The sequence below is a fragment of the Malurus melanocephalus genome, unplaced genomic scaffold (genome assembly GCF_030028575.1).
Source record: "Malurus melanocephalus ecotype Western Australia unplaced genomic scaffold, MMel_1.1 scaffold_15, whole genome shotgun sequence".
Taxonomy (NCBI): domain Eukaryota; kingdom Metazoa; phylum Chordata; class Aves; order Passeriformes; family Maluridae; genus Malurus; species Malurus melanocephalus.
The window spans coordinates 3,408,775-3,419,514 of NW_026623247.1; the positions used below are offsets into that span (position 1 = coordinate 3,408,775).

General features: G+C 43.7%; 1 protein-coding gene across 1 annotated transcript in view; it reads right to left on the reverse strand.

Annotated features, from left to right (window-relative positions):
• Positions 1–7,178, reverse strand: part of ROR2 (receptor tyrosine kinase like orphan receptor 2) — a 140,026-nt gene extending 132,848 nt beyond the window's left edge. Inside the window, 2 exon segments of the mRNA XM_057385064.1 lie at positions 6,879–7,028; positions 7,031–7,178. Coding sequence (XP_057241047.1) covers positions 6,879–7,028; positions 7,031–7,178 — 298 coding nt within the window.
• Between the last annotated feature and the right edge of the window lie 3,562 nt (positions 7,179–10,740).

Genomic DNA, 10,740 nt, shown 5'->3' on the forward strand with positions numbered 1-10,740 from the left:
CCCTCTCTGCCAACCTGGTTGTCYCACAGATAATTACAGCTTTAATGTACCACTCTCACATGAACCTGCTGTAACAGTTTCAGATTATTRTTTCTTTATACACATATGAAGAGCTGGGGAGGGGGAATGAGGTAACATCGTTTAATGGTGCCTTGCCATGTGCAAAAGAAAAAGTAGTATTACCGCTAGTTAAGGGTTTTAGAAGTGAAAGATTACTGTCTTACAAATAAAAAGGAACAATGTGAAGATCTTGCTGTGGAACACTGCTCCAACACCTGAGGTGTGTAGTGAACCTGCTCCTAGGATTTCTCTGGGTTGGTTCTCTGCCCCTGAACTTTGTTCTTCAAAAAACCTTTTGTATCTCCTTTACAGCCGTGTTAGAAATATGACAACCATTTATTCTGCTGAAGACATGGAAGAAAGCAATGCCCTCCATTTGTGCAGCAGCCTGCCACATCTCAGCTTTGGTGGAGCTCTGTGATTCATCTTTTAGACTTGTATACAATAATTTTTTTTTTCATTTGCAATTCATTTGAATTAGGAGAGTGTTTCTGACTAGTAGAAATCAAGTTTATTATTTTCAATCATGATTTCAATCAGGAATAAAATTCTTTCTGTCTTTCATGRTACATTATCCATCCTCTATCTACACAATAATTGAATATGTGGCTGTGTTACTATTCTGATAAGGTATTAATCCATTGATAATTTCATTTATGATTCAACTAGACAGTTGTGTACATGGTTTTGAAAAGTAAGACTTCCCAATTTTAGAACTCTAATGGAATTTATCTTTATGCAACCAGTCAAGTCATTCTTCTTACATACACAATACCATGGAAAAAAATAATGTTAAGGTGCTTAACTAGGAAAAGCAAGGAAAATCTTTTATACAAACTTCACCTTGAMATAATACTTACCAGATGAACTGCTAAATGAACACCCTAGAGCAGTGTGATGAAGATAACTGGCAAGTGATGAAGACAAGTAACCTGGAGTTAAATGTTTATGCTGTTCATATAAAAGGAAGTGTCCAACAAAGCAATTACAAGACAGAAATCTCAAATTCGGTAGAGGTTTCATAGGTATGGTAATATACACGTGGGATTTTTTTGTTCAAGAAAGACTACTGAACCTTTTTGTTGCTGTCTGAATAAAAATTTCAAACCCAAAAKTATGTTAGATGCGTCTCCCATGAAATCAGGGGATTGCTGAGGGACAAAAGACCWAATTGGGAGATCCAATCTAACTTTCTGATTCAGCTACTGACACTTCAAAAGCAAACCCTGGCAAACTGTGATCCCCAATAGTACCCAATAAATTTCACTTTGCTGTTCCTGCAAGATGTACTCAGACAAAACATCTTCCTGTTCCTAAAGCAAAATCATTATAGTGGAAGAGAAAAATACTTCATGTCTTATGCTAATTCACTATCCATGTATTCTTTCACTTTTTTCTCTATGACTGCTTTCCAGCAGAGCCAGCTTGCTGATTTAACTAAATAAACTAAGAGTGTCAATGAAACTGCACCTGACATCCACACAGYCTTTAGGTGTCAGTGAACTTTGCTCTGGACTCATGGGCACATGAAACCACGCTCATTCTTCAAATACTTTTTACAGAAGCAGTGTCGTTGTGATGCCTTTCCTCTCCCTCAGCTACTGGGTATCACTCCTCTTCACCATCACAGACAGCCATGCATTATGGCAAAACCAGAAGGCATCAACACACAGGGGCTCATTCGATCAGCACAGAGCAGTGTGTACCCAGCACAGAGGAGTGTGTCCTCAGGACAGAGGAGTGTGTCCTCTTTGCTTCGTGAAGCAGCACAYACTACTGACACCTGTGCACAGCAGCTCATGGAGATACACACAAACTGACGGAAAACCAGCTCAGAAGGGTGGAACTGTCTGCAGGATACCCACATTGTGTCTTCAACAGGCTTTAAAAACCTCTCAGGACTAGGGCTACCACCCTTCTAGCCAGCTAAGCCTAGGGTTGGTGAAATACATCTGCTTACACCCATCCCAATAAGAGTGCACTACTTAGTGAAGTGTATTTCTATTGTGATCTCTTATTTTCACAATGCAGATTTGTTCATGTTCTTAAATGAAAGGTTTTGACCACTGCCATCTAAAAGACAAAGTCACAATTTATAGTAAGGGTTCACCTATTGACTTTTGGAAGAGTGTGCTTTATGGCCTGGAAAGTAATGTACAGCCATTTTTAGTTTTTAAAAAAAAAGATTGCCAGCTGGCATCACTTGGAAGAGGAAGTGGAAGTCTTTTCCCAAGCTGGCCAAGAAGGACAAACACGTGYCAGGAGAAAAACACTGGTTTCGAGTCAAATCTGTGGAAAACATAAGCCAAAGTATCTATCAGGATGCTGCAAGTGGGTATTGGTGTATGGCAAAGGCCCAGAAAAAGKAACTGCAAAAAGCTGGTAAGGGACATTCCACTAGTTGCACATTTGGACAAAATCAAGAGCAAAGACAATAATTTAAGTAAAATCCTTGTTTGCCCCGAATGATTACTAGTGATGCTGTAGCAGTCTGCAATGGAGTAACAACTAAAAGCAGGCTTAACAAACAATGCATCCTCTTTCAGTGCAACAAAATCCTGTCGTTCCTTTTCTTTGAAGCGTTAACTACTTTGTAGTCACTGGATTAGGAGACTTGAGTGCTTGCATGCTTTCCAGACATGCTGAGCCTAATGACAACTTCCTTTATAAAGCAACAGCCTCACAATGAATAAACAAACTTAAATAGCAAACCATTCTTTGCACAGAGAACATAGTGACAGATGCTATAAATTAGATGGAATACTGTAAGTAGCATTTCTTCCTTCTGAGCAACCACACAAGGCAACAGAGAACATCTATAGAATTGTTTAAAAAAAAAATGTTTGCTTAATATTTTTTTCTTCTTCTGCAATGTTAAAAAAATAAATACAAAGGGACCTTTAAAATAAAGTCTCTCAATCAGAAGTATGGTTAAAAGCTTGAGATGCTGACTGCTTCTAAAAGACATTTTTATTGGATATAAAATGTGAATTTAAGACTCTGAAAACAAGACATGCAAAGGATCGCACAAGTCTCTTCTATAGAGAAGAATTCCTGTAGCTATCAAACAAAACTCAGTATTTATTACCATTCTGTCCTTTTACACTTCCTTCTCACTGGCTGGTGGACTGTCAGTTTCCTAATTAGTGGCCAAACATATTTCCATGCCAATGACAGTTCTGAAAGCTATTCACACCYTAGACAAACTGCAGTGAGTTTAGAAAAAAGATCAGCTTTTCTGCAAACAACTGAAAACTCACTGAACAGGATTAATTTCCCTTGTCTGGCATCTGGTCCTTTTCTTCCATCATCTTGCATTGCTATGTGGTTTACAGCAAAAATGAGATTAAAAGTGCTTAATTTAATCAAGACACTTGAGGGAAAAAAACATTCAGTGTCAAGTCTTGCCCCAATGATAAACTTCACCACTAAACTGTTTAACAACTTAATTAACGCTAGAAGAGGTTTGATTAAGATTTGACCTAACAAGAGTTAATGTGGTTAATGTCATTTATTAATAGCTATCTGGAAATTTCTCAGAAGATGTACTGACTTTTATCAGATGACCTGTGTGCARCTTCCAGAGCTGAATGTCTTTTATTATAGTCAGGATGGAGCTACAGCTAAATCTTATGCAACTTCCAAGATATAAGTATTTTACAACTTTTTGTAGTTAGGCATTTAAAGACATTCAAAAATAACCCATACTTGTATTAATTTGTCCATAAACATTGTACTCTCAGAAATCAGAGGGTTTGTTTTTTTTTTTCTTTATGAAGTTTGGTAGAAGTTTAYAAACTTCAGGGCTTTCAAAATCACAGCTAAGAGTTATCATTATGTTTTCATTCCCAGTCATTCTGTTTACAGAGTTATTTTTTTAAAACGCTGGATTCTGCATACTTATCAAGTCACGTGATACATTATCTTCCAGATGATTAAACGTCCCTTCCTAATTAATGGCAAGGAGGCAAAAGTGTGTAAGCCGAGTCCATTGTGCATCACCATTTCCAAAAAAATTACTATCCTCGTTGCTGTTGCTTCTCACTTCGCCATATCCTAAAGTGAACACTGAAAAGGATGAAATAACTGTTTCAAAAAGAAACCTTAAATGAAATGTAGATAAACAAAGACTCTGTTTGCCATTTAGCAAATCTAATTAAACAGAAGAATGCYCCTAAACAATAGAAGTACACAAGCATTTATTGCCGTGATTATGGGCTCTCAACCACTGTGCTGCTTATTCAGMGAAGAAAATGGAGTCTCAAACTTCATCCTGTTGAAGTAGAGGGAACAGTGAATCCACACTTTCCACAGGTGGTTGAGACGAGCCTGTTTACGGGGTAGCGCTGGAAAAAAAAAAAAAAAAAGGACAAACCCCAAAAGCGCTTTTAATGGTAATTTATTATTTTATGCAGCCTCCGAGAAGGGTAAAACTTGACATGTCTCCTGAGATCATATMCAAGCGGACGGAGCAGAACCACTGCCTACAAAACACGGAGGTACAACGCCACCCTCTCAGCTTTTCTCGGCYCCTTTCCGGCGCCAGGCGCTCCACCCGTGGGCAGCTCCGCTCCCGGCCAGGACAATCCCGGGACCCCGCACCCCTCCGCCCCCGGAAAGCCGTGGGGAGGCTCTGGGAGGGCAGGGACAGTCTGGCCGTGGCAGATGCACAAGCGGCGGTGCTCTCGGGCTGCAGCGGGGGGCAAGGGAACGAAGGAAGGAAGAAAGGAAAAGAACCTCACGGGACGCTGTGCACACCTCCCTCCCGCTGCGTTCGAAAAACAGATCGGGCTGCTCGCGGTAAAGGATAAAAAGAGGTGACGGGGACAGACAATCCGGCATCTCTTCTCACAACYCTCAGAGGACGACAGTCATCCTCCCTGCGGCCCCGGGGAGGCTCCCCGGGCTCCCCCCGCCTGCTCGCCCGGCCGGGGGATCCCCGGAGCCCGGGACCCCGCAGGAGGGGCAGAGCAGCGGGGCAGCCTCTTCAAAGRGAGCAATAAAGGCACTAGGAAAAATAAACGCGACGGGAACTGACCCCAAATCCGCGAGCTGTAACATGCCCGCCTCCTGCTCTCGCCCCGGAAAGCTCCCAGACCTCTAGCTTTYTGCTGACCCTCTCCCTTCATGGTAAGGCAACAAATGGCAAGACCTCGGACCCCGGAGCTGAATAACAGGAAATATAGGCATCTGTCACCTCCCGGGGAGAGCTAAATGGATTAGGGAAAGCAACAAAGGGAAGAAAAGCTCTTTCAAACGTGCAATTGATTAACAAGTCCCCTCTAATCTGCAGCATCACTGTTTTTCCTTAAAGACATCATCGGTCTCCTCCAGCACGTCGGTGCAATTAAGTTAAAGCTAGGAAAGGCGGAGGAGGAAGGCACCGCTAACCCGCCGAGCTCCCGCGCTGCCCGGTGAAGGACAGAACGGGAAGGGTTGCAAACCTGGCATGGAAATGGTGCAGCCTTGTCATCTGCTCCCTCAGTCCCTGGGCAAAGAATCCCGGGAAAGACTTTGTGAGTAAGGTTTATCTGCTGCAGAGGGGGAGAGGGCAATTTTCCAGAGAATGGCTTCATGAAAGATCAAAGAGCTGAATCCGGCAGCTCCTACCTCGACGGTGCATTTCACATCCCAGAGAAAACGAAAACCTTAAGCCTCCCCTTTCCTGCTTTGAAGGCACCACACAACTCAGGCGTGAGTGGAGGAGGGAAAAAAAATTTAAAAAAAAAAAAAAAAAGTTTACGCGGCTTCTTTTACAGGAACTGTGTCTTACACCATCGCGGCTCTCCAAACCCACACGTTCCCTAAGKTCCCTGTAAATCACGGCGCTACCCTCGGAGATGCCGGACAAACTGGCATCTGTTCAGCAGCCGCACCGCTGCTGCCGCGGCGCAAGGTCAGATGTTAATAGCGACAGTTTATTCAGCCCTAAGAACAATCGCGGAGCTCACTGAACCGCGCGTCCCAGCATTTYCTGAGCCCAAAGCCTGACCTCCTCAGACCCTGACGGTCGGCCAGGTACACAGAGAAAATGGGACCCTCTAAAGCCCAAAAACACACAGAAAGAAACCCCGCCGAGCCTCCATGAGCTGCACACACGGCGGCTGCCCCCTCGCCCACTCAACTTTAATCCCTCCTGGTTCCCGCTGAGATTCTGGCAACACTCAACGTCCCAAATAATAACACATTATTATAACCATTCCGAGGAGAGGACTAGAGGGCGGGCAGAGTAAAGGAGGAGGCTCCACTCATTCTATCCACCCTCGGCAATAACAAAACCCCGAACTTTTCCTTTGTTTTCTCCTTTCCCCCTCCACCCTGCCCCCCCCCCCCCAAGTGGCTACCAACCAGCTTCGGAGCGCTGAACCGGCCGAAAAGAGGCACCCAGCGCCAGCCGCCCGAGTGGGGCAGGAGCGCCGGGATGCGCTCGGGGTAAAAGTTTTAGCTGCCCTCGCCTCCTGCCAACCCCCGCCCCCTCGTAAAGAACACAACATCAGGTTTCCTTTGTGCCAAGAAAAACCGAAAAATAATAAAACACAAAGGATGGCGGAAAGAGAAAGAGAAAGGAAGAAAAAAGACAAAAGAAAAATTAAACAAAGAAAGGGAGAAAACAAAATTCAAAGAAAAGAAAAATATAAGAAAGAAAAAGTAACCAGCATGAACCACCACCTGGGGATGCTGGCGGCTCCGCCGGTCCCAAATGGATACGCGCAATTCTCCTAGGAACAGGAGCAGCTTTCCCTGCCTCCCCTCTCCCCACAAACCCCTAGTCGAAGAGCAGAAGCATCCTCCTCTGCAGCCGGGGTCCCGTTYCTTACCTGCGGCGCGGAGGCGAAGGAGCGCCAGCAGCAGCAGGAGGCGGCCCGCCGCCCCCCGCCGTCCCGCCGCCGCGGGGTCCATGCTGCCCGCCCGGCCGCCGCGGCACAGATCCCGCAGGGATTCCGCAGGGAACAGCTCCTGCTGGCGAGGGGGTCCGGAGGCGCTGCSGCAAACTCGTCCCGGGCTCCGCCGCCCCGGCCCTGCGCTCCCGCTAACGGACCGGCCCCGACTGGGGGCGGAGGAAGCTGCGCTCCTTTCCCCTCCTCCTCGTCCGCCTCCTCCTCCTCCTTCCCCAGCATCCGAACGTCACCCGGGACAAACCCTACACAGGGGAGGGGAGGGGAGGGGAGCGGCTCCGAGGGGCGGACAGGACAGGGACAGTCCCTGCGCTGCGGCACCCTCTACCGGGGGCAGCTTCGGGCCCCGGCCCCGGGCGGGTCCGCACACTCTTCTCCCGCCGCACTCGACGACAGCCAGGARCCGGCAGGGCTTGGGCCCCCTCTGAAAGGCGAGTCCTGCTCCCAGAAGCCTCAGGAGCCTGCAGTCTTCCTCACAAGAATCTCCAATAAAACAAAAAGAAGCGGGCGAGGGGCTCATCGGCCAAAACCACTTTGGCTTTTCTCCTTTGCCTCCTTCCTTCTCTCTGTTCAATTGAGGAGTTTTWTCACCCCTGTCCCTACAACTGATTAAAACCAGTCGATTGAACAGAGTTTCTCCTGCCCCCAAAACGCCTGAGCACCTACTCCAAGAGGCAAGAACCACCACAACTTGGACCTTCTTTGTGCTCCACGAATTTGCTCATCATAGAGTGTCAAAAGTAAAGTTTGCTTTCTATCTTCAGCAGGCAGATAATTATTCTGGTCCCAGTAAAGTTTCAAAATATTTCCACGTTATTTACTACCAGAAATATGCATTCTGAGCATACTTTAAATAAACTTTTCAAATCTGGGGGGGAGAGGGGGKTACAGAGGAGTTGTCTAGGTTTGGGTTTTCTTTGCAAAGAAATCAGTTCAAAGAAAGCAGTGTTCTAAGATAATGCAGAACTGTCAGCAGGCTTCTTTTAACTACATCATATAAATTCCAAGAATACAGTTCACCCCATGAATTGCTGTGCTTTTAAAGTTTAACAGCAAATGTAATCAGATGTCTTCATTGCAAATACATTTCTATTGTTTTAGATTTCATTTCTAAAGATTTTRCGCTGAGTAATACAGGACATACATACATCCCTTTCAGTTCTTCCCCAAATCAAGGTCTAAATTCACAGTGCTTTCAGTGAAATTAATCTTCCATTAAATTTACTTCTTACTGCAGACAAAGGCAAACATTACAACATATGCATTTTTCCTCCTTTTGCACCCTGTTTCTTTCCTCTCAAGTTTTCAGTTCCATCTTGAAAATTCTTCTGGCACCAAAGAATGACAAAAGGAGGTCCTGATCCCTCTTTGGCAGGAATGTAGGACTGACTGGCTTCAGCCCCTTGCCATCACAACAACACATTTTATAATCCCTTTCATAAACATATAAAATCTAAGGTAAAAGTAGTGATGATCCTTTTTATAAGCTCCACTCCTAAGATTAAAGGCTGCTCCAGACTTTGCCTCTTTGATAGTTAGGAACATACTCCTAATTTCCAGACTACATGTATTCAGATCAGTTTATACTCTTTCTGTCTTGTGCCACTTCTATCCTTTCACATAAATAGCTTTCCACTTCCTCTTTCTATGGCATAAAATGACAGAATCAGACCTCAATCCTTATGCTGTTGTCTTAAAAAACCCTAAATCTTTTAATTTCCTCTGAAATGATCAGTTACATGTTCCCTGATGACTCTAATCCTTTTTCCTGCCACACTGAATATTGCCTCATTCCTGCAAAATTTTGGGAGTCTGATTTAATCTTTTTGATGATGAGTGCCTTGAGCTCGACGTAGTACTAGAGATGCTTTCTCTATCAGAGCACTTTTAATTTCCTTTCTATGCTGAGAAGTCTGATACATACCAGTGATTTACAGCATTTTGCCAGTTATGGGTATACTATAACATGTTAGAAAATCTGATTCCCTCTTCCTTTATCGTTCTACCTAACAGCAGAGACCTGCATCAAAATTCTGACCTGAGAAATCCACCCCACTCCCCTTTTTTGTTGCTCAAGTCATCAATATCAATTCCTTCAGCTCCTTTTTTTTTTATTAGGAACACCTCTTGATTGTGCATCAACAAAAAATTTTGGTTGCACTCGGATAAATAAAATCAGTGTCAAGAAGTGTCCCTTAGAAGCTAAAACAGAGACAGTGCTATGACTTTTAAAACAAAGTTTAAGTGATCAAAAACTGCAGCAACAACCTGCCTAATATATTACAAGTTCAAACTCTATGTTCCTCTGRAATTTATAATTGTTCATCTGTGTTTCTTGCCTTCAAACCTTAATAGGAAATAAATATGTCTGTATAAATTAGTCTATATTTGGCAGAACMTTTTCCAAGAAATAATATTTTGGTTTTCTCTCTGATGCTCTCAAACATTTCACAAAATAACTAGGTTATGGATCCAAACACTTTTTGCATCAGGGAATAAATTAGCATTTTATGGAAACTTTGGTTGTGAGTCATTTTTCTGACTTAGGAGGGGAAACTGTGTCATGAAGCTTAAATGACTAGGCCAACTTAGCTACTGAGAATTTAAGTCACCTTCACACATACAAATTATTTTGTCACTGTCCACAAAAACAACTATTCTCATATTGYACATTGCAAGTGAAGCCACAAAGTACAAATTCTTGCTCTGTGTTGTAGAAAAATACAAAAAGGAAAGAACACAGAACAACTGYGCATTCTGAGCTGGATCACTCTGTTTGCTTGAGCCATTAGAGAGATCATTCGTGTTGTGCAGCATATGGTCCCAAACTGTTTGGTCACTGTTTGAGAGACAAAAAGCTGTGCACGTATTTGTTTGCATGACCATATGGTATGTGCCTGATAGGAGCAGTTAAGAGCAATGGGCAAAGCTGGAATTCAGCCTGAAGTGCCTTGGGAATCCCTGACAGAATTTGGGTGGATTTCCCTTTGCCATTTGTGTCTGCCTTCATAATAAATATAACAAAAGTGACTTTGAAGAAAAGTGTAAGATTAAATGTGGTTCCAGCTTAAAGGTCTTAGTGCTCCTATAAGCATCTGCAACTTTGATTAGCTTTAATTGGTACACTATCATCATTAAAAAAATTAATTCCCCACCTGATCCTTTTATGGTRAAAGCAGCACAGAAAACATCATTGSAAATATTGCCTACATGTTTCACTTTCTCAGGATCAACTCTTGGGCTTTCTTCTACAGTATTAAAGAACATCACACAGATTCTGCTAAGGGGCCAAAACTGAAAAAAGGATTTGGGCAAAAAACATACGATTCAGACACTCAAGTCCAAATTTGTAACCCAGAAATGCACCTATTTAGTCTTGAACATTCATTCTTAGCTGRACCCTACTAGGTGTAAACATTCCTTGTATGATCAATTAAACACGTTCAGAACTGCCCCATTCAGCCACAGCAGCAGAATGTTTCCACAGAGATCCRGAAACTTTCCTGCTTCCATGTATGAGACTCTTGACAAACCAYTCCTGATGCTGACCACCCTTACAATTTTAGTCACTGTCTTCTGAATAGCACATTTTTGGAAGGAAACAGAGATGATTGTGCTCAGTGTTATGTATTGGCCCAGCAAATACCAGCTTAACCCAAGGGGAGCTGGGCTTTTAACCTTTCTCAACATCTTGGTCCTCAGGGAGTGACTTGGTCATAATACACTGTGCAGGACAGTGGGACACACTCTACTCCAGTTACTGGAGCTGGGCTGTTGTGTGCAA